At 46.3% G+C, this 25024-nt stretch overlaps 1 protein-coding gene across 1 annotated transcript in view; it reads right to left on the bottom strand.

Annotated features, from left to right (window-relative positions):
* The window catches only part of PRMT7 (protein arginine methyltransferase 7), a 45777-nt gene extending 21967 nt beyond the window's left edge, over positions 1–23810 (bottom strand). The window contains exons 1-3 of the mRNA XM_086817727.1: positions 23472–23810; positions 21347–21584; positions 8375–8500 (exon numbers count right to left, since the gene is read on the bottom strand). Coding sequence (XP_086673853.1) covers positions 8375–8500; positions 21347–21584; positions 23472–23698 — 591 coding nt within the window. The 5' untranslated portion in view covers positions 23699–23810. The remainder of the gene's footprint in view (positions 1–8374; positions 8501–21346; positions 21585–23471) is intronic.
* Between the last annotated feature and the right edge of the window lie 1214 nt (positions 23811–25024).

Genomic DNA, 25024 nt, shown 5'->3' with positions numbered 1-25024 from the left:
GCAAAACCTTAATCTGGATTAATCTTGTGCTCGTCATGTGTTAGGTGAGCTTGGAAAGATTCTCTCTAAGGACCCATGAACTTGTCACGTGAATCCCTGATAGTCATCCTGCCACCCAACAAACCCCACCGCACCCCCCCCCCCGCATGCACGCGTGCGTTCTGTATGCCTTCGCCCTTGCCCAGCACACTGCAATAAAATACCTCCCTCCCTTGGACTCCATGAAAGCCGCTCTGAATAACCCAACTCACGCCACTGTCAACTTGTCAACTGCCCTCTTTCAAATGTGGACCTCCATCTTTTGTCATCTTAAGAAGCCTGCCTTGAGGCCCTTATTTTTATTTGCACAATTGCCCATAGGAGACCAACTAGAGGGCAACTCCGCAATCTATTGCAAGCCACTTTCATCGATGAGCATGGTCGCATTAGCAACAGCAAGTTCCTTACCAGTGGCTTCACCCAGTTTGAGTTCGATTTGGCCACCCATTCAGGTCCTTGTAACAGAGCTCCATTGTGTCACGCACAATGCACATGCATACTTTGCTCAATGGCACCACAGGTTCACCTTAGACTCCGATTCCTTGGCTTCCGTGATCGGCTTGCCAATGACCATATGATGTCCCAGCCTTCCAAAAAAGTGCCACAATCTTATCCCATGGTAAAGCTTATGTTATGTACCTAGACACTAATCTACAGATTAAGGACCTAATCCAACAGGATCAGGGGGGCCCGAGATTAGGAATTGGCAAGCAGATACTTGGCTAGGGTTCTTGGATCAATAAAACAAAATAAATGGCTGTTTACAGCAGGATAGCTTTTCATGGCATAGTTATCACTATATAAGTGAGGGCCGGGGTTATTATGAGACAAATTTGCAGATGCACCACAAAAGGTCTAGCTTGGACCAAAAGAGCAAACATGCTCATGCCGTGCACATGGCCAGTACGTAGGTTGGCATGTCAAAGGCCTTCAGGCAGGCTTCGGCGATATGGGACGTTGAAGTTAGACATGGGCCTATGGGATACTGTAGGCGCCCTAGTCTTGGCTCAATGGGGATCTCTGGATGCCGGTCGCAGTTGGGAGGAGAGGTAGCCTGCTACCTCATGATTTGGTTTAGTGCTAACCGTGTTTTCAGCTGTATTTCGGGCAGATTTTGGGAAGGACTTCACAGTTGGTATTGGAGAAACCCTAACACAGAGGTTGACAGAAGGTATGCGTGTCTAGGCAGTGTAGACATCAAGATTTCCATGTATTTCTCTCATCGTCTCTCTTTCTCTAAAAAAGATTTGCTATGTTGAAGTTCGTAGAGGGGTTCGTTGGCGTCATGGTTGGCGTGCTGCTCTGTAAGAGATGGGAAAGAAGCGTTGTTTGTATGTGTGCTAGGCTTGAAGTGAGGATCCGGAGAAGGTGATGTGGGTGGAAAACCCTTAGGAAAGGGGGGCATGGTGATGGCATAGAAGGTTGTGCAGGCGGAGGCCTATGGTGACCAGCCACAGCCGCCGTAGGGCAGCCAAGCTTGGCTACCCTAGGCAGGCCGGCTGTGTGGCCTAGCCTAGCCAAGCTAGCTAAGACACACCTACGAGTACGCACAGCTAGACATCAGATAGCAACCGGACAGGCAGAGTCGGACAACGCAGGTGACAATTGGTATTACCATGTGGCAGTGATGACGTGTCAGTGGTGATGCAGCTTTGATGATGACGCAGTCGGGTGTAACTGGCCAACCAACAGCATTGGTTCATATTTATATGTGGGTAGCCGAATCATCGTATTCACCCACTTTCCACAGTGTTGCACTTCACAGAGCGTTTCTCCATGGGCCAAGTGCTCGCCAAGAGTGTGCAGTAGGTCACAGTGTTTCTCCATGGATGAAGTGCTAGCCAAGAGTGTACAATAGGTCACAGCACTGTGATTTAACATCTTCATTCTCATCCACATCTTATACTTGAATTTCAGTTGTATTACTTCTTTCTTGTACATAATACAAAGCAGTAGTTTAGCACCCGTGTGTGTGTTATATGTGTGATTTCGCCGCACTCTTCTTTCATCTCTGGGAAACCCTAGCATATATATAGGCACGAGTGTTCTACAATTGGTATCAGAGCCTAGGGAACCTGCAAATTTCTTTTCTTTTCTTTTCTAGCACATGTGTGCATCCTTGTTTGGGAAAAGTGATTATTTGGGTTCTCTTCATTGCACCTAAGTTATCTGGGGTATATTGTGCTTCCCTATCCCACCAAACCCTTACCTCATCGTGCATGGCCAAAATCCCTCACCCAATCCTTCATCACTAGATATTTGTCGTGGATTCACAACTCATTGATTTGCTTCTCAGCAAGAAATCTCGGTGACTACTGGTTTGTCGAGTTCATCCTCGCCTTGAGGAACGAGCTCAATTAATGAAGCTTCTGAAGCCTCCCAAGTTCAACGAGAAGATGGACGAAGAAGTCCTAACCAACTCGACCCGTGAGATGGCTGCCACGTTGGTAGTAGCAAGTGATTCTCATATTTTTCAGCTCCATTTGGTGCATACAGCTTTGACAGGTGCCGCTCTCTTGTGGTGGGAAGACCACCTTAGGCACCACTCCGTGACTTGCTAGGATGATTGTCGCAAGGTGATCTTGCAGTAGTTTATTCCCATAGATTACCAATGTGAATTGAAGAAACAATGGGAGCGTTTTAAGCAAAAACATGGCGACTATCTCGCTCATTTCTGGAAGCTTTTTGCTGATGCTCCCAAGGACCATCCGCTCTACACTCACACTGTCTTCCTTGAGTAGCACCAAATCACTTTGGGTTTATCATGGCTGATAAAGCACAAAATGATCGTGCGATGGACGAGAATGTTCATCTTGATGATGACCCTCAGATTGATTATGTGACGGTCGATGACCTGGTCACCAAAGTAGACTTCGACGCAAGGATGACCTTGCTTGAGCAACAGATTTTGAACCTTACCAACACCATTGCTGTTATGCAAGCAACATTGACTGGTTTGGTGACAACAAGGGGAGCTGGGACAGCATTGGTCGCACCCTCTTTTACTCCAAAGCCCTATACGAGGGAGAGAAAGTAGAAGACTCAGGAGACAGTTGACTCTTGGCTCCACAAGTGGGGTACGCACTTTGAGCTCCATCCTTTCCCTAAGGATAGAAGACAAATGGTCCACGGGTTCCTGACAGGAAAAGCCCTTACCTAGTGAAAAGAATTACGAGTAAAACCCACAATGTGGATAGACTTTGAGATAGTTTTCCAAGAAGAGTTCCTATAGGCCAAGGACCAATACGTATTACGACATGGTGTCCAAGTTTTAAAACTTGGAAATGAAGAATGTGCCTTTTCAACTGAAATTTAGAGAGTTGCAAGCTTGGGCAACTTACATGTATCCTATTACCATTTTTAGATTCTTTTTGGATGGATTGCCTCATGGATAGCAACTTGAGATCAAGGATAATCGAAGCAAAACATTGGATCATGCCATTCAATATGCTAAGATTTATGATGAGATGTGACGAAGAAACAATCAAAGAAACTCCAACAACCCTCATTGACGGAGCAGGCAGGATCCTAGCGTAAATGAAAGTTGAAGCATGGTAAGACTTCATAGGCTCTCCTTCAGAGACCCCAAGTCAATCAGAGACTTTGAGAGACCCCAATTCGAAGGGCAAGGGAGCCCATGCCGGCTAAAGGTGAAATTACTTCTGTACACACTGTTTTAGATCATAGTTCTTGCAAGGGTTGTAGCTTTAAGATGAAAGTTTTCAATCCCATGGACCTAATATGCATGTATGGGTCCATCGAGGAAAATTGTACACATTCTTTTTGACCCTAAAAGTACTTACAACTTCATGAATGCCAAGCTTTTGCAGATGCAGCCAGGTGATACACCGCACAACAGTTTTGTTGAGCACCTTTTCAGGTTGTATGGATTGCCTTATGATATAGTCGATGGTAGAGACTCAAAGTTTTCTAGACACTTATGGCAGCTAGCTTTCGAGAGATTGGAGACTATGCTCAATATGAGTTCCTTTAATCATCCTCAATCTGATAAGCAAACAGAGATGGTGAATCAAGTTTTGGAGGATATGCTTCATGCATACATCTCCAAGAGACATTAGAATGGGAGAAGTACATTCCAATGGTCGAGTTTGCCTACACTAGCACTAAGAATGTGGCTATTGGATTTAGTCCGTTTGTGCTAATGTATGGATACCATCCTAGATCTCCAACACTTAAGGATATTCACATTGATGCGGCTAAAGATTTCTTAGCAAATATGCAAGAAATGCTAGTCCGTGCACAAGAGGCTATCAGGAGTGCACAAGATCGTGCATGGTTTTATGTTGATAGGTAGCTTTCACCGAGGGAGTTTACTGAGGGAATGCTAGTTTATTTGAGAGAGCCCAAGAGTTCTGAGACAGTTACATACGCGGAAGGTCCCCCTAGGAACTGAGGACCTTATAGGATCTTGAAAAAGATTGGTGAGGTTGCTTATAGACTAGAGTTGCCTCCAAATGTGAGTTCATCTAGTCTTTCATGTCAGTCGACTAAAAGTGATGCTGGGAGAGCTAAGGATAACCTTGTTATCCCTCAAGAACCTGTGAAGGTGAGGACTTATCCTATGTTCCACATGAACCCAAGAGGGTAATAGATTTTAGGAAAAGGCAACTTAGGAACAAGTTGATCCCTGAATATAAGATTAAGTGTAAAGATAGGGCAGAGGAGGACTCAACTTGGGAGTCGACAACTAGTTTGAGTAAGCGCTTCCTTAATTTCATTTAAGAGTAAATGCTTGAAGAGGGGAAGTATGTTATGTACCTAAACACTAATCTACGTTTTAGGGGACCTAATCCAACAAGGTTAGGGGGTTCCAAGATTAGGGATTGGCAGAAAGATACTTGGCTAGGGTTCTTGGATTGATGAAATAGGGTTAATGGTTGTTTATAGCAGGATAGCTATTTATGGCATAGTTATCACTATATAAGGTGAGGGTCTGGGTTATTATGAGACACAATTGTGCGAATACACCACTGCACGTTTGGCTTGAACCAAGAGAGCAGACATACTCATGCCGTGCACATGGCGAGTGCGTAGGTTGGTGTGTTGAAGGCCTTCGGGCAAGCTTTGGTGGTATGAAACACCGGAGTTAGACATGGACCTATGGGATTGTGTAGGAGCCCTAGCCTTGGCTCGAGGGAGATGAGTGGATGCCGATTTCACGGAGGTGAGCTAGCTTGCTACCTGATGATTTGGTTTAGTACTAATCGTGTTTTCAGCTGTTTTTAGGGCAGATTTTGGGAAGGACTTCACAGCTTCCCAAACAATAGCCTCCACTGCAACCAATCCTATTGGACTCCCATCCCCACGCCAATCGTCCCCTCCCCAAAGAACCTACCACAGTAATTATTGGTTCCTAAATCCGGGACTCATTTTCACCAGCACATGGAAGTTTTCTAGACTACCAAACCAGAGCCTTGTGTGTTGACACACGAGTCACCTCGTGCAGCTCTACCCTCGGCACAACTCCATTGGCAGGCGTCCAAAGCCATCCCGCAAGGGTGACTCTCGACCTCACCCCTACCCCAAAGGGGTTAACCACCTCCTCCACCCACGTTGCCCCCTCCTCATCCACCCCATCCACCTTGGGAGGAAATGAGTGCCCGCCCAGTCCCCCTAGCAGAACCACCATATGAAACAACATGCTCAAGACGTTGCCTCTACTCAGCCTAAGGATCCGGGGTACCTGAATAACCATTATGACCCTTTACCGCAGAATATCCATACACATACTTACAGATTCCATGGACCCAAGCCACTGCTAGATCTGAATCCACCTGCCACCAACCTTCTAGACCTCATCACCCGCGCCCTCTCCCCCTCCACCTGCCTCTCCATGACAACAAACCTGTGGCCCGCAAGCCACCCCGATTCGCTCTAGTTCACCCACACAATGCCCCGTTCATCACTTCTCTGACCTAGTGGAGACCATCATCACAGTCTTGCCTCGTCCACTCTCCCCCCTAAGAGCTCTTGTGGTCAACTCAAAGTGTTGGGCACCCAATTGATCAATCTTTTCTCTACTGTTATTACATGGACAAAACGTTGTAAGCAAGGAGCAACCATTGGCTCTAAATTGAGCTAGTGTAGATTATTATCGCACAACTCGAAAGAATCTCTGTTGTGTCCTGTGCAACTAATAGTTACTATAGATGTTGCATGCGTGGAAGCCTTGTTTACTTGATCCTCAGCCCTAAGCCTTGATAAAGAACAATGATGCAAACTTTAATGATGATTAGACAAAGAAAGAAGAGAGAGAGATGAGTTGTGTGTTCAATGTATAATGTATTATATGGTACAAAAAGATGATGATGTTTGTACAACTTCTGAGGCCTTTGGCCTGACCAAAAGGTTGACTTTAGACCTTCTACTAACTGCCTATGGCTTGATCCAAAAGGGGGACTAGATGATACGTACAAATGAGAGCTTGACTATTTATAGGGAGAAGAGGAAAATTCGCAATCCAATCGGTTTTGCCTATTCTGTAGCATGTGCCGAGCTAGGACCGTGTGAAACAATGAAGCCTTTCTTTAAACCTGAGTTTAGTAAGTCTTTAGCAATCCTTTAAAACAGCATACATGTATCTGAAAGAGATGTAGCAGAGACGACACCAAATGGGGTCCCGGGGGGGCCTACGAGCAGTTATTTCTTCTTCTAGAGAACTATATACAAGCTGATCTGTGTCCACAAGACTGGGCAGACAAACTGACTGACTGACCACCAAAAGCAAGGACAAAGCGACCAAACGCTGGGCAGACCTGTGCATACGCTGTAGGCGACTGTGAAGCTATCTTTGAGAGAATACACTGGCCTAAGACTGAGTGTTGGTGTGCTGAATACTCCTGAAGAGACTGAGCTTCTTTGCCTTGGGCTGAAAGCACAAGAGTGGCTGTAGGTATGCAAAGGCTGGAGCCTATGCACACATGCTTGACTGACTTTGCTTGATAATCTCTATTTTATCTGATGATTTTTGGCAAATTTTGGGACTGAACATGGCTTGCCTTTTTAGATGGCTACAAGGGACTGGTCAGCTGCCTTAATATGCTGTCGGCCTACAGAAAAGCCCACGACTTGCATTAAATAGCATTTAATGCTGGTCGGGCTGTTTGGGCTGGTCGGGTTGCTGCATAAACTGGCCGACTGCTGGCCAGGCCCCATTTGTCCTAGCCCGACTACTTCTTAGCCCCCCAATAGGCTGCCGACTGGTCTTATGTGCATGGCTACGGGTGTTGGCTACCCCTTGCAAGGCTTGCCCATCTTTGGGGCTGGCCCCTTCTACATGGAGTGCAACTGAATGCTTACCATGCATCCTACTGCTATGCTGACATCTACATGCACCTATATGATGAACACTTGTTGAATTCTCCACAGTGGGTTAAGAGGACTGACCTGACACTGACCTCTATGGCTGGGAGACTGACCTACGTAGCTCATGCCTGACATGTCCCGAACTGAGGCTCACAAAGGGATCACGGCATACGACAAAATATCCTAAAAGGTACTATTTCTATACATGATTCTTGCACTATTGATGAGCCAGTTTGTCACCGTGTACCACAGTGCATGGGTGCACGTGATATTTTCAGCCCACAAAACTTCATCCAAAAAGTCATCTTTTGTGTCCAAATTGTGCCCAAAAGGTGTCCCATGTATGGGTGTGTCTTGGGCACTTTGGGGTTGCAAAATTGGCTCTAAATCTGCCCCCAAATCTCCCCTAAAACGTTGCCGAATCCACGACTAATGATGAGGCTATCCATGTCCACGGCTGTGCACATGTCAGTAGAATTGAGAGTTTCACTTGCTTAATCCCAAACATTGTGACTAGCTTCAGCGAGAAAGAACCCTTTCCCATCAGCTCCAAGTGCATGATCTTCCCTTAAGGCAGTCATTAAAATCGGCACATGGCTGCTTTGAATATATTGCTCTACTGTAGGGTTGCTACTTTCTCAAAGAGCCCCTCAAACTACCACTACAAAAAGGTGTGCTTGGAAGCATTGTCAATCAGTTGGAGAGGATTGTCTGTTGCTGAAACGCTCTTGTCCATGGTTGACTTAAGATAGTTCTCAAACCAAATTCTAAACCACCAAAACGGAAAAGGTCTGTAATGAGGGTGGGATATTATTGAAGGAAACAATTAACTACTTAGAGGTGGGCTAAAATGAGGTGAACTTGTGTGGTTGTAGCCTAAGACTTTTGGGCCAAGGTGTCCATTTTCAAAGAGTTGATGTTTCTATTTGTCTAGGATATGTATCAAGGCGTGTTCACATGCAAACACAACCATTGATTCCGTTGATAATTTCTTCGAATATCACAATACCTGTCCATAGATTGTAGCCTTGTGCGGAATAACAAGAGCATTTGGCTTCAACAGATAATCATAAGCATGCTGAAGGGTTGGTATAAGGCCCTCCCCTAAGAGTGTTGAATCTAAGATTTCAGTTACCTGATACCAAAAAAGATACGCCATTTACTCTCTCTCTCTCTCTCTCTCTCTCTCTCTCTCTCTCTCTCTCTCTCTCTCTCGCCTATGTATCACATATTACACCCCCATTATGGTACTGGTTGGAGCTAGACAGATCTGCATTGCATTCTTGTATACCCTACGCATATAGGTTGCATACTGAGCCTCTAGCAGTAGTGCTCCATCCATCACACCCCCCCACTAGCTCAGTACTTTCATAGTTTATTTCATGTTCATTTTGTCCTTTTTTTTCTGGACATCCGAAAGACATTGACAGTTGTACATTGATTTGTCTCATAGGTCGAGTTCGGCCTCTAGTAGACGTTAATACAACTCTCTCTCTCTCTCTCATGAGTCATGAGAGCTTTGAAGTTAGTTTCTTTTTGATCCCACATGCACTTTTCTTTAACCGATACCCCGAAGTGGATTGTAACCAAAGATGTATTCTGATCTGTCCTATAGGTCAGCTTTGGCCTCGACAGGACGTTAATATATCTTTCTTTCTTTCTCTCTCTCTCTCTCTCTCTCTCTCTCTCTCTCTCTCTCTCTCTCTCTCTCTCTCTCTTCAAATCCCCAGTATGGTACAGGATGGAGCTAGCTAGGTTGCATATCATGATTGTATACTCCATGCATATAGCTTTGCATTCTCCTAGTAGTAGAGCTCCATCCCCTGCACACCCAGATTCAGCTTTTTTTGTTCAGTACTTTTTCATTTTGTTGGGATGACAGAGGATACCCCATACAGGTACTCCGATTTGTCTCATAGGCCGAGTTCGGTCTTTTGGAAGACGTTAATAAAATCTCTCTCTCTCTCTCTCTCTCTCTCTTCTCTCTCTCTCTCTCTCGCCCGCGCCCCCTCTGCTAGCCGCTGTGCTTGGCGCCGCTTCACTGCCCACACCCCTCCCCCTCTGCCCGGCCTGTGCGCTGCTTCACTACCTGCACCCTGTGGGCTCCTTCCGCCTCTCTTATCTCACCCACCCTTCTTCAAGCCCCCAAAGCAGCAACAGAATTTTCCTCTCAGGCCCCCAAGAAAGCAGCAACATAACTCTCTCTCTCTCTCTCTCTCTCTCTCTCTCTCTCTCTCTCTCTCAGGCCCCCAAGGCAGCAACTAGGGGAAATAACACAATGAACCTACAGGAGCTGGAGGCATACATCAAGACAGTGGAGGACAACACCAAGAAATTACTGGGCGAACAAAAGACGGTGCTAGACAGGGTCCTGAACCAACATGAAAAACAGTTGGAAGGCCTCCGCAAGGAGATACAAGGAAAGAACAACAGGATTGAAGAACTGACAGCCCAAGTGAACCACCAGGAAGAGGTGATTTAGATGTTGAAAGAGACCGAGCTGCAACAAACAGGAATGCCAGAAGCTGCCCCAATGATAGAGGAACTCCGGGCAGAAATGGAACCCCTAAAGGCTACGGTCAAGGACCAGACAGTGGAGGAAGGGGAACTGAATATTCAGGAGGGTTTAAGGACTAACTTGGAGCAGTTGAAAGCTGCGAGTAATAAGCTGCGGGAAGAACTGCAGATCACAAAGAAAGATTGGGTGGAGGTGGTGAAGAAGCACAAACCCCCGCAGAGCATCATACATGAGACTCTCGAGGAGGAGAAACGCAGAAGGATAGGGCCCTCCATGTGCGAGTACGGGGGCTACAAGCGAGGGCTTCCCCAAAGGAGGATGCCATGACACTTTGCGAGATGCTAGGAGTGGACGGGATCGCCCCCCCTTTGCAGACACATGGAGGGCAGGAAAGGATATGACACGAGAGCGGCCCCTCATCATTAGATTCCCTGATGCCACCAGCAAACAGGCCTTCTTAGACAGGCGGGCTGCCCTCAAGGGCACACAGGTGTACATGGGAGATGATCTCACTCCACCACAGGTGGCACACCGGCGTGAGGCAATGGTGACTGTTCATGAGGCCCGCAGAGCAAGCAAGTGGGATATCTACAGGGATGGTAAGAGTCATTATCACTGAGCGCCGTCCCAAATAGGGACGCGGGGTCTATGAGACCAAACACCTGGGGTTGGCAGTATGGAACTGCAATGGCATGTTGTGGTCGAATCCAGGAGGCTTGAGCGAGATTCTCACAGGCACGATGTCATTTTTTTAACAAAGACTCATCAGAGCCCTGAGAGGGGCTTACCATACATAGCCGGGTATGAGTGGGAGTCAGATTTTCGAGGCGAGACCCGCACATCAGGAGGAGTACGTGGCTCTGGGGGGGTAGTGGTCCTTTTTAGATCCCATCTCCGACAGATTCTCAGCATCGTCCGCAAGGACGAGGATACACGATATCTTTGGGTGCGGCTACAGCTTAGCAGTGACAGAGTCATCCACATTGCTGTGTGTTATTTTGCACCACGCCACTCCCCTTATGCCGCACAACATGGCCAGTCACCGTATTGACCATTATATGAGGATATCATGGAGTTCTCACAGCTGGGGGAAGTCCTACTACTCGGGGATTTCAACGCCAGGACGGGAAGTCAGCAAGTCCTACTACTCGGGGATTTCAACGCTAGGACGGGAAGTCAGCAAGTCCCACTACTCGATCTAGATGACCCTATCAGATTACAGGAGTTGGACATCACTGACACAAGGCTGTAGCAATCATCACAGGACCGTGAGGAGGTCACAATGTCTGGGAGATATTTCTTAGAGCTGGGAGCTGCACATGGTTTCGTTATCTATAACGAGATGTCCCGATGGCCCTCCTCCGGCACCCTCACCTCCTTCCCTCGCTCAGGAGGTACTAGCACTGTGGACTACCTTATGGGATCTCCAGCTTTGGCACACCTTATCCCTGACTTCTCCATTCTGCCACCCCCTTTTGAAGCTGACCATGCCTACCTCTCTCTCTTACCTACACACCACCCAACTTCTCCATTCTGCCACCCCCTTTTGAAGCTGACCATGCCTACCTCTCTCACTCTTACCTGCACACCACCCGTCCCTCCACCACCTCCCCCCATCTCACATTACACTCAGGTCTTCTTTGATCACGAGCTTGACCTTGTTTACTCCAACCACATCTACCACCAACTCCAAGATGTGGAACCTATTGTCCCCCTATCCACCCTCACAACACAACTCACCACCATACTCCACACATCCGCCACAGCTTCTTTCATATGCACACAGCGGTCTACCGCCAAGCCACCTTGCGGTTCCATGCCCCAGAACTGTTGGTATGATGACGAATGTCGGGCCACACGGTCCCGTCTTAAGCATGAGGTACGGATTGGGTAAATCACGAAGCGCCAAGCGCAACGGATTTCTCAACAACTCACCCGACGCAAGAAATGGGAGTTCTATGCTCAGAAAGAGGATGAGTTATACCGACTTTTCTTACGGCCGACTTGCAAAGAGGCATGCAGAAAACTCCGAGAACATCGCCCTCCCACACCTATCACCTGCCCAGACACATGGCACTCCTATGCACGCTCCCTCTATCATATCCCCCATCAGCCACCCCTACTCCCACCACCAGACCCCCGCCCCACCACCTCCACCTTCTTCACAAAGGGCATGGTCCTCAAGGCCATTTGTAGACTACTCAATGGGCGAGCCCAAGATCATGAGGGACTCACTACCAAGTACATCTCGCATGCCCATGATACCCTAGCGCCCCTACTAGCCTACACGTTCAATAGAGCCCTTTGTGAAGGATTTCACCCTCTTGGTCCACCAACACCATCACCCCCATCCTCAAAGCCGGAGATCCACTTGATCCTAATAACTACAGGACGATCATGATTGGCCACACATTGGCCAAGCTCTATGGATCAGTGCTAGAGGCGCAGCTCAGTTCATTTGCAGAGAGCCAGGCATGCAGAGCCTTAGGACAGGCTGGCTTTCGGAGGAGCTACTCTACCGTTGACCACATCTTCAGCCTCCATGCCATCATTGAGGAGGGTAGAGCACGACACCAAAGGATTTACTGCTGCTTTGTGGATTTCCGCAAAGCTTTTGATATTGTACCCGGAGCCCGCCTCTTACACCGTCTACAAGAGATCGGAGTCCAATCTCACATGGTTTGGAGCATCATCGCCCTCTATGAGCCCGTCACCGGACGAGTGAGAGCCCCAAGAGCTACATCACAGGAGATTTCCAGCACCATTGGGGTGAAACAGGGCTGCCCTCTATCACCCAATCTTTTTGGCCTCTACATTGATGAGATCTCGAGCTTCATTGATGGATTAGGCGGGGCTGGTCCCACACTGGCAGGCATATTGATCCCCATACTACTTTCTGCAGATGACATCGTCCTCCTCTCAGACTCAGCCAAAGGGCTTCAGAGACAATTGGATGCCTTACATGACTTTTGCACTCAGCAGGTGTAACTTGGTTGAACACAATGCTAATCAATACACTTAAATACACTAAGATTTGAAGGACACTTGCTCAAATACAAGAAGTAAATTGCTGAATTTGACAAGAGGCACACAATGAGCCGGAACGGCCGACCCCTCCCTTGAGTAAATTGTATTACTATTGGAGAAATTCAATACATAGTTTCACGGGCATCCATTGCCAAATCCTCCATGCCAATGCATATGAAATTCAGCATTTAGAAAACAATGGTATGTCGATGTAGATCACCAAGGAGCTGCCTTGATGCCCGGCCCGACTTCAGTGCCCATATTCTCTACCATTGGCTCTATGTTCTACCAAGCAAGGTAGCAACATCTTCAAGAGCACATAGGACAAGAGAAATACTACACAAGGCGGCTAAACAAGGAGTCCTGCCCTTCTACTGAGTAAGTAATGACAATACATTGTCCAATTACCTTACCAGTCTTCATAGAAGTTGTTGCAAGCGGAAGCCTTCGCGTTGGAAGCTTTAGAAGTGTTGATATCTTCGATTTGCCGCAATCCTTCGCGACAAAAGTCTTCAAGAGGATGAAGGGAACCTTGGGAAAGCTTCCCCTATGGTTCAACTTGAGAAAGGAAGACTGAAATTAGGGTTTTCAGCAAAAAGACCAGAAATTACAGCAAAAATGAGAGCTGTTTTGCTGAATTTCAGTCATTGGGAGTGAGTAGGAGAGTGATTAGCACTTGGAAACACTCTTGGAAGCTTGGAAAACACCCTGGCAAGTTGGGTATGGCTATGGAGAGCTTGGAAATGGAGAGAAATGGTGGAAAAACAGAGTTTTCAGCCTCCAAAAATCCTCATGAAGAGAAAACACGAATTTCTCTTAATAAGTAAGTGAATTGGGGTCCAATCAGGTGAAGGGACATGGGGAGATGCCCATTTATGAGTAAAAAGGGAGGATCAGGTCCTGGACATTGAGTCTTGTCCGCCTCGGGACTTCAGTGAGTGTGAACTTGGAAGAGGTCATAATTTATAAGTGACTTTTGGGCGCCCAAACTTTAATGAAGTGGGAACGCACTCACTTATAAATATTGGCTAAGTCCTAAGGACTATTTGAGCCTAGATTGGGTAATACTTACCACCTGTTCACATGCCACACAACCATGTCAGCAGACAGTTTCACACGCACGGTTCACGGGCGGGCGTCCCCTTACCCGGAACTACACATAGGTCATGCAGGCATCAAAACAGCATGCAATTTCATTTGCAGGCAAGCACATAAAGATGCTATGCAATGCAGCATTGGCATGAGCAATTTCCGTTCATGAAACCATATAAGACCAGGCGTTTCCAGGCAAGTATACGCAATACCAGACCCAGTGGAAAGCCAATCCTCCAGGCGTTTCCGGGCATGTACACAAAGGCACAAGTCCCAGCGGAAAGCCAAATCCTCCAGGCGTTTCCGGGCATGTACATAAAGGCACAAGTCCCAGCGGAAAGCCAAGTCCTCCAGATGTTCCGGGCATGATAACATCAAGTCCCAGCGGAATATCATATCCAACTATACAGCATGACACGTGTCAATCACCTGCATAGGCATATTCCATAAGCCATGGACACCAATCCAATATGTACATAGTGTGAAAGCAAGAGTGAACCATTTGGGTGGCCAAATGGTGACAGCAGGACCTCTCTGTTAACCTTGGTAAAACCAAGGTAATGGTCTTCAATACCTCCCGCCCCGTCACATCCAGATTGAGCTTCACATATAGAGGGGATCCTGTGGAGATTGTCTGATCCTATGTCTACCTTGGTGTCACTTTCAAAGGCCCACGCTTTACCATGCTTCCCGCAGCACATGCCAGAGTGACGCGGGGATATGCAGCCTTGAGCTTACTTGAGCGGCAGTGCTTCCAGGCACATTTCCAAGAGCCCAAGACGAAGGGCTGGCTTTTTGACACCCTCGTCACACCAGCCTTGATGTATGGAGCAGCTTTCTGGGGACCAGATTTATCTGATGAGGATTGGCAACGAGTTGAGAGGCCCCAAGTCATGATGTTCTCCCGTATGATCCGCAGCAAACCATCAGTCCCACACCAGATTATCCAGGCAGAGTTTGCTGCAGCCCCGATGGTAGTGGAGGCACTCTTCCAGACAGTCACGTACCTTCATCGCATCAGTCACATGGATCCCCATAGGTACCCAAGGCTTGCCTTGGAGTCCTCCAGACAGCTAGCACTTGAGGGACACTCTGGAGTATGGTATGCACTAGTTTCCACTTGGTTCTCAATATATGGGTTCTACATGGACCGCCTACCCCCCCTTCAGTACAGTTTGGACTCCCCTTTTTCCCGGTTGTCTCACGAGGATACCAACCGGGTTATCCGATCAGATCTTCTTAGCCTCTACACACATTGCACATGGATCACACCCCCGGAGCTCCCCACGAAGATGCACTTTTACAGAGACCACTTCCTCACACTCACTGAGGATGGATTCATCCAGCAACCGGGCTACTTGAGTGTTCACATGTCCCATGCCATGCGGATTGCGATTGGCCAGATACGGGTTTCTTCCCACCACCTCAGAGTGGAGACAAGTAGAGCTGAGCACATCTTCAGAGCCGGAAGCTCGTACGAACACCTAGAGAGGAGAGGATCTACCAACTATGCCACACAGAGGTTGAGACGGAGGAGCATTACATATGCCGCTGCCCAGTATACTATGAGATCCGCGAGAGGTTTCACTGTCTATTTCATGCGGGATTCGGTCCACTCTCCAGGATCATTGACTTCCAGGACCAGCGTTGCCTAGGCATCTTCCTGCTTGAGCTCCGCAGACACAAGGATGCCTTCTTGAGACACAGGCCCCAACCACCCCGCCCCCTCCCTTGGCAGCCAACCATCACCAATTTCTTCCGGACCCAAGAGGTGGAGGAAACCGACATAGTGGATCTTGTGGACCCTCCACGAGCTGCTCTGGACCTACCTCGCCCGAGAGAAGTTACCTCGGACTGAGTCTCTGCACTCCAGCATGCCCGACGCCCTCGACCCCCCCCCCCCCCCCCGGTCGGCCACGATCACCTCATGAGCTCCAGATCCAGGACATGCTCCACTGCCATCGAGCTACCTTTCCATGTGACATAGCTGAGGGAGACCACTCGGCCATACTCGTCAACCCCATGCTTGACATTTTGGAGAGTGGTATACCATCTACTTGGAGCTGATGTTGCTCCCATGTTATTATGTTCTTCGTTTTCCATGACGAGTTTCCATGGACAGTTTTGTATCACCCCAGTGAGATAGCTATATTTATGTTTTCATTCTGTTTTATTTTCCATTCCATGATGAGACATGCCATGGACATTAGGACCAGCGTTGCCTGGGCCTCTTCTTGCTTGAGCTCCGCAGACACAAGGACGCCTTCTTGAGACACAGGCCCCAGCCACCCCGCCCCCTCCCTCGGCAGCCAACCATCACCAGTTTCTTCCGGACCCAACAGGTGGAGGAAACCCACATAGTGGATCTTGTGGACCCTCCACGAGCTACTCTGGACCTACCTCGCCCGAGAGAAGTTACCTCGGACCGAGTCTCTGCACTTCAACGTGCCCGACGCCCTCGACCCCCCCGTCGGCCACGATCACCTCATCAGCTCCACATCCAGGACATTCTCCACCGCCATCGAGCTACCTTTCCATGTGACATAGCTGAGGGAGACCTCTCGGCCATACTCGTCAACCCCATGCTTGACATTTTGGAGAGTGGTATACCATCTACTCGGAGCTGATGTTGCTCCCATGTTTTTATGTTCTTAGTATTCCATGACGAGTTTCCATGGACAGTTCTGTATCACCCCAATGACATAGCTATATTTATGTTTTCATTCTGTTTTATTTTCCATTCCATGATGAGATATGCCATGGACATTATTGTACCACTTTGGTCTCATAGGCCTATTGGGTCTTTAGTAGACGCTTAATATTTCTTTCTTTATTTCTTTTTCCACATGATTTTATCACTCGCCCGGCGTACATGGATGCACACCTATCACGCCAGCTTATCTTGGTGGGGCTATATAAGGCTTGCCTCCTCCTCGTACGTACTCACTCTGACAGGGGCTTCCAGGCCCGGGTCCTCCCTTAGGGGAGTAGTTCATCATGCCCACACATACGGGAACCACTCCTTGCACAGGGCTGATTGTATCATTGCTTCTTCATCATTATGCAGATTTGTTTTCCTTCTCTCTGTGCCTCTGTCTCACGCTTTCCGCTGCGCACTTTTGACATGGTATCAGAGCACCGCGTTGAGGCTCTTCTCCAGAAGGTGTTCTGGCGTTTTTTTAGAGAAGGATTTCTGCGTTTTTCTATACTGCTGGTTGCAGAGGAGGAGGGAGCGTTTTGGCCTTGTCTAGGCGGCTGAAGGAGGTACATGGCAGTCCCTACTGGCTGCGTTTTCTGTAGATATGGGGCAGCAAGCAGGGCAGACAGCCTGGCTGCGTTTTCTGCAGATATGGGGCAGCAAGCAGGGGAGACACCATGGCAGCATTTTCTGTAGATATGGGGCAGCAAGCAGGGGAGACACCCTGGCTGTGTTTTCTGCAGATCTGGGGCAGCCAGAGGAGGTACTGAAGTTGCTGTTTTTTTCTCTTCCCTCTCTTCTTCTTGGTACACGTGCTGCTGGCTGTTTACAGCAGCGTTTTTTGCATTATCTCATCTGCGTTCTTGGAGGCAGTGGAGGCAGGTGTTCTTTTTTCAGGAATGGTGCCTTCCCACATGGCCTTGAGCCCTTGCTCGGCCAATATTTGCTTTGTCAGAGTTTTCAGACTCATGGGTGCACACTTGGATTCTCATCCTCGAGGTGTGTGTGGAAGACAGTTAGCCTTTCTCGACAGCAGAGGGGGTCTATGAGTTTGTGCCAGTTCAGCATAGTTTTGCTGGTGTACAGGTGTTTCCTTTAGGTTCTCAGGGTGTTCACCTTGAGAGGGGGATGTGGTTACTTGGCCGTGAGCCACTCCTATTCCCTAGGCAGATGGCCTTCTGGATTACAAGGTACAAGCACAGGAGTCTTCATCCCTAGGATAAGCATTGATTTGGGAGCTTGGTGTACAGGGTGATATCGGCATTCATGCAAGGGCAGGCTAGGTCACTTGGTGACGAAAGCTGTTGTCGAGGTTCACAAGTACTTGCTTAGTTGCAAGATGGGTACAAGATGCATGGCAGGTGTACAAGTTCATTGGGTGCAAGTAGGTACTTGTGGAGCAGCAGTTTGGAGCAAATGATTGACATCAGATTGTGCTTTGGGATGATGGTTGGTTCCACATGGACACGTGACTAGTTGGTTGGGAGCTTGCCAGCTGGGGGTGTCAGGTTTTGGCAAAAGAGCTTTCTTGAGCTCAGTGCCATAGTTAAAACACCAAAGAGCTCAGGGGCTGTTGCCATGTGATTGGGTGACTCATAGGGGTGTGTGAGTAGTAGTCCCATCACGCGACGGTGAGTTATGGATACAGGTTTTAAAGGTCAGGTGCCAGCAGGACTGTCAGCTACAGTGTTGGAGGTATGTTTCTTCCACTTGCAGTGTTAGCAGGACAGAGAGGCATTCTTGGACCGAGGGATACATGGAGATCCGGAAACCTTGTATTTGGAGATTGGTGCTCAACAAGCTCAGAGTTGGAGGCTTGAGTACCAGGGTTGATGTAGACATTGTGGGTCTCTAGGGTGTCTAGAGGGGGTGCCAACAGGGAGATAGTTTGGCGGTGTTCTCTAAGGAGCAGATTTTTTTCTTGGAGGTAGAGTCAGACGACATCCTTTCTTGGGCTGAAGAGGGAGCACATTGTGTGACAGGTGTGATATAGATTGGGTTGGAGATATGGACATCTGGTGGTTCATTCTTTGGATTTTGTTGGCCTTTTGGATCGAGAGCAGTTTCTTGGAGAAAGTGGCAGAGGCGGGAGCATATCGACTTTTCGACTTGCTTTGGAGGTTTCCTTTTCCAGCTCCTTGGACCGGTTTCACTCCCAGGATCTGAGAGGGGGTGTTAGCATTATTCATCTCCTGGTAGTGTGCCCAAGTTGTGTATCACGGGTGCCCAGATTTATACCGGGCAGCACCTTATTTTTTCCTCATGTTTAGGCCCTTTGTTGTAGGGTTGGCCACCCATTATCACATGTTTATTTTTGTCCAGTCGTGAGACTTTTCTGGAGCAAGTCGGCCAGCTTATCTTGGGGCTATATAAGGCTTGCCTCCTCCTCATATGTACTCACTCTGACAGGGGCTTCCAGGCCCGGGTCCTCCCTTAGGGGAGTAGTTCATCATGCCCACACATATGGGGACCACCCTTGCACAGGGCTGATTGTATCATTGCTTCTTCATCATTATGCAGATTTGTTTTCCTTCTCTCTGTGCCTATGTCTCACGCTTTCCGCTGCGCACTTTTGACATCTTCTAGGATTGGCAACAAGTTGAGAGGCCCCAGATCATGATGTTCTCCCGTTGATCTGCAACAAACCATTAATCCCACACCAGATAATCCAAGCAAATTTTGTTGCAACCCCGATGGTAGTGGATGCACTCTTCCAGACAGTCACATACCTCCATCGCATGAGAGACATGGATGGCCACAAGTACCCGAGGCTTGCCCTGGAGTCCTCAAGATAGCTAGCACTCGAGGGGCCCTTAAGTATGGTATGCTCGAGGTTCCACTTGGTTCTCAAGATATGGTTGGAGTGGGCTCCATATGGACAGCCTCTCACCCCTTCTGCAGCGTTTGGACTCCCCATTTCTCTCTCTCTCTCTCTCATGAGAACACCAGCTAGATCTTGTCACCCTCTACACCCACTGCACATAGAGCTCCCACTTCTACAGAGATGCACTTCCTCGGGCTCACTGAGGATGGATTCATCCAGCAACAGGGCTACTTGAGTGTTCACATGTCGATGGATTCATCCAACAACAAGGCTACTTGAGTGTTCACATGTCCCATGCCATGTGAACACCTTTGGAGCTCCCATTGAAGATGCACTTCTACAGAGATCACCTCCTCGGGCTCATTGAGGATGGATTCATCTTGCAGCCAAGCTACCTAAGTATTCACATGTCATGTGCAATGCCTCACACCTTCAAAGCTCCCACCGAAGATGCACTTCTACAAAGGGCTTCCTCCGGCTCACGAAGGATGGATTCATCTAGCAACCACGCTACCTGAGTGTTCACATGTCCCATGCCATGCGGATTGCAATTGGCCAAGTACGGGTTTTTTCCCACCACCCACCCTCTCTCTCTCTCTCTCTCTCTCTCTCTCTCTCTCTCTCTCTCTCTCTCTCTCTCGTACCAACACCGTGAGCCAAATGATGACTAAGATATTGGAATCAGCATTTGAGGAAATGGTGAGCAAATTAGCAGGATCAAAAGGGATGAGGGCTAGAGAACATGCTAGTTTTAGGCATAACTACTCCACTTTGGATCCTATTTTTATATAAAGTGTCTTTCCAAAGGAATAGCACTTTGAATTCCTGAATGTAAACTTGTAATCAATAACCAATTATGCTACATTAGATCGTGCTAACCCTGGGTCAGCCAAGATAACTTCTCCCCAAATCCACTAGTGATTTGCAAGCCTTTGGATATGCTCCTTGGTCGGCTGATTGCTGCACTTATTGGATGCTCAGCTGTGGCTGAGGCCTGAGAGGGCTGAATGGAGAAATGAGGGGAGTGGGGAGCCTATCATAGCAACTCCCCCGGTTCTCTACTGCTGGTCGGCCTGTTGGCTAGCAGTAGACCTCCTTTTTTTGTAAAGCCCCAACTGTGTTCATATTGAGCCTTTCAAGTGTCCACCCCTCGCCTAGCATGTGTTATAGTTACAAGCAATGCCAAACACTGAAGGGGTTATCTCCTTAAGTACACACAAAAACTTTGTATCCAGTCTAGACTTGCTCCAGCCATGTAAGATCCCCGTGTCGATGTCTTTCTGCCCTCAATGGCTACTGTGTGATGTCTGAAGGGGTCATCTCCTTAAGTACACACAAAAACTTTCTGTCCAGTCTAGACTCTCTCCCGCCATGTCAGATCCCCGTGTCAAGATCTGCGTGCGCTCCAGATTTGGGATTAGAAGATCTGAATAATTGCATGTGATAGCGGACAGCATTGACGATCCATCTCTCTACCTGTTCACATCTCTAAGAAGTGCAGATTGGAGCCTGTAAGAGTACAAGATTGGCAACACTTATGGATATTTTAATCAGGTATGGCTATTTTTTACATTTCCCAGTTCTGACCAACAGTAGACTCATGTTGACCAACATTGACCACCCATTGGCTTGGGTTGATTAAGTATAAGCGAGAGTCCTATCAAAGTTTTCCATCAAGGGCCAAATGATGTAGAGTTGGAAACAAGTACTGTCCATGAGGATTTCAAATTATTTGAAGGTTTTAAAGTTTCAATGGATTTTACATGTTACTATGTATGTTTGGAAAATGTCTCCATAACAAGGTTACTTATTGTCAAATTACCAGAATATCAGCCGGAGAGACCATGTCTATTCCCATTTCCATGTCCTCGGACCTCTTGTGCACAAGATGTACAGAAGATGAATACCCATTGGAACGTAGAACCTTACGGGCCAATCGAAACATTGGGAGGAAGGCCTCACATGCTATCACGGGTTTATCATGGGCATGGTATGTGCATGGCGAAACTACTTCTCGCAAAGCCCTTGCTGCCATCATAGACAACAATCCTGTTCCTGCACTGCTTCCACTAAGCATAATGAGGTCGACTAAATGTATGTATCTTTATATGTATAATAATCTCTCTCAATTGCAAAATCACTCGATGCAAAAAAAGAAAAAGAATAAGTTGCGTGAATACATGCGTGCGTGAATGTGTGCACGAGCGTGCATCCATTCTAAACTCTAAAACATGTGTACATGCATATGTACATATAGACATACATACATATACATGTACGCACATGCATATACTATCATAAGATGTTAAATCAACCTAGTGCAAAAAATCATTCTTGATGCAACTATATATATATATATATATATATATATATATATATATATATATATATATATATATATATCCATTAGAGGTAGCTCATCTTGCACAAGAACTTCCGGCCCAAGGTAAGCTTTAAGATGAGATACATGAATACATATATATAAATATATATATATGTATTCATGTGTATGCTCACATCACACATACATACGTGCACCCAATCGCACGTGCACACACACACACACATGCATGCACCTATATATATATATATATATATATATATATATATATATATATATATATATATATATATATATATATATATATATATATATATATATATAAATACCTATACATATATATATATATATATTCTCTTTAATACATATATATATTCTTTTGAAATTCACTTTAATACTTATCCTAGTGTGTCTTACCAGCTAGTGAAAAGGATACCTACCTTTACACTTCCACAAGGATACATGCGTCCATGCATGTGTGTGTGTCTGTGTGTGTGTGTGTGTGTGTGTGTGTGTGTGTATAATACCTACCCTAGTGTGTTTTACCAGCTAGTGAAAAGGATACCTACCTTTACACTTCCACAAGGATACATGTGTGCATGCATCTGTGTGTGTGAACGTGCAATTGGGTGCACGTATGTATGTGTGCTGTGAGCATATACGTGTGTGCATGCACACGTGTGCTTGTGCGTCTATGCAAGTATGTATGTGTGATTGCCCTATGTAAGTGCATGTGTGACACGTGCACGTGTGTGCCTGCGCACGTGTGAGCATGTGCGTCTATGCAAGTTTGCATGTGTGATTTGCGCATACATGTGATGTGCTCATGTGCTTGCACTATGTGTGTGCTTAAAACATTTCAAAGGCAAAAGCTAGTGAAAAGACTGAACTGAAACCACCATGCTCATATTAAACATTTCAAGAAAAATCTTGATTAAAAAAAAAACAAAGAAAAACTCGAATAGCTTGTTTTAAATATAATTTACATTGTATCATAGAAGAAAATCATAAATCATATGCTTAGATAATTCAAGCTAAGAAAGTTCCATTGGATCTTAATTGAGAGGACTAAGCCATGATCAGAAAGCTTGGATTGAATTAATTAAAGCTAAGGATAAAATAGATTCTCCCTAAAAAACCATGAAGATTATTTTTTACATAATTCGAGCTAAGAATGTAGTGAAATGAGTAAGGTTATCATAAAGCATGAAGGTAATAATATAGTAAAAGGGCATGCAGCTGTTAATTAAGCACTAAGAAGTCTATACTTCGATGATCAAGCTAAGAAATCATAGAGCTTAGACTAGAACGATTACGCTAAGAATGATACAGTGAGAGGGCTAAGCTATATCATGAAGCTTACATTGAAATGATTTAGGCAAGGAAGAGTTAAGCTATATCATAACCTTTGTGATATGATTAAGCTATGGGACTAGGGAGAGGATTAAGTTAAACCATGAAGCTTACATTGCAACGATTTAGATAAGCTGGGACCAAGCTAGATTATAAAGCTTACGTTGAAGTGATTAACCTAAGTACTTAAGGGGAAGATTAACCTAAACCATGAAGCTTATGTCAAAATTAGAGGAAAATGTGTGAAGGTAACCCAATATCGAGGATACGGCATGGAGAAGAGCGCACTGCCTTCTTGATGGCTGATTCGTAGGCTTGGTTTCGCTCCGTGTCATTGAGCATGTCGAGGTAGGAGGTGTTGGCCATGGTGTTTCCATCTGCCTCTTCTTCTTCTTGGGATGTTACCAGCACCCACTCGGATTCGCCTGAGAGTGGGTTGATCCTCTGCTGAAGTAGGCTTGAAGGAGGAGGCGGCTTCATGCTTTCACTGTGTGTGTGGGGTGTGGGAGAGAGCGAGCGCGTGCCCGTGTTCGTCTTTTGAATCAGGCGAGAGATTTGAATAAGATGGAAGATGTAAAATGAGAGAGAGAGAGATGCTTTATAAAACCTAGTCTCTAGCAAATTAATAAAATAAAAAGAGTTACATGTTTAGACAGATGTTTGGTATATTAATCATGCATGCCATCCTTGGTTGAATGCTTATTGAAGGTAATAAAAGGCATTCATGATTAGGCGAGCCCATTAATAAACGGTGTTCTCCATTATTGAATGCTTCACAATGCTTAAACATGGCAATTAGGCAGTGACTAAGAGTGTCTTTCTCTATAACTTCCTTAATTGAATGCATGAAGATGCATAAAAAGGATAATTAATCAATGCCAAGTGACAACTGGTGATTAAAAGAGGTGATAGGGGTTGTATGATGTTGGTTTAAAATTTGTAATGAGTGAGCAAGTGGGGTGGTGGTGGCAGATTAAGTGATTTACTTGTTCAAAGCTCTAAGTGGATGGTAGAAAGAGGCCTTGCAGGATGACGAGATCTTCTCCTGTGTGCAACAAGTTGGGGAGAGATGAATGGCAAGCTGGCCAGGGAGAGGGAGACAAAGAGAGACAGAGAAATATTAAAATTGTAGCATGTAGAACCTTGAATGCAAGCATGTGTGGAAGAGTTCTATTTTTTTAAAAATAACAAAAAACCCAAGTGATACAATGTCCAACTGAGAGGCGAGTTTGGCAAAACAAACTTTGTAGTACTGCTTATCTGAACTAAGTAAAAAAGAATAGTTAAATATAGTAATTAACTAAAATGCTTGGCTTGGGCAGTTGTGCCATGGTTTTTCAATCAATATGTGTATATCAATTTTTGTGATCAATTGCCTTGCTAACCTTGACATAGCTATGCTACATTAATTTTGGAGTAGATGAATAATTTTATACAGTTTATCTAGTCATTCTCAAGAAACACAGTCAGCATAATGAAATAAGATCAAACTAAAATCAGAGAAACTAATGGCGATTTCTCATCAACACAATCATAGCAAAGATGGTGGAAAAAGTGCACCTATCAAAATTTGGAGGGTGATTGTGAGAACAAGGTAGACACTCCAATTGTTGATTGAATACATAAGAATCCTCTCACAGAATGCTCACACATGAGCATGTTAACTAACATTAGTCATTGGTGAGAACAAGGTAGACACTCCAATTGTTGATTGAATACATAAGAATCCTCTCACGGAATCCTTGTAGTTTTAGTAGTTGTTCACTTTTGTCTAAAGTTGTCTCTACAAGGCACTTGTGCTTGTGG

The sequence above is a fragment of the Cibotium barometz genome, chromosome 23, assembly GCF_041138505.1.
Source record: "Cibotium barometz isolate CiBa-2024 chromosome 23, ASM4113850v1, whole genome shotgun sequence".
Lineage (NCBI taxonomy): Eukaryota > Viridiplantae > Streptophyta > Polypodiopsida > Cyatheales > Cibotiaceae > Cibotium > Cibotium barometz.
This window is presented reverse-complemented; position numbering and strand designations above follow the sequence as displayed.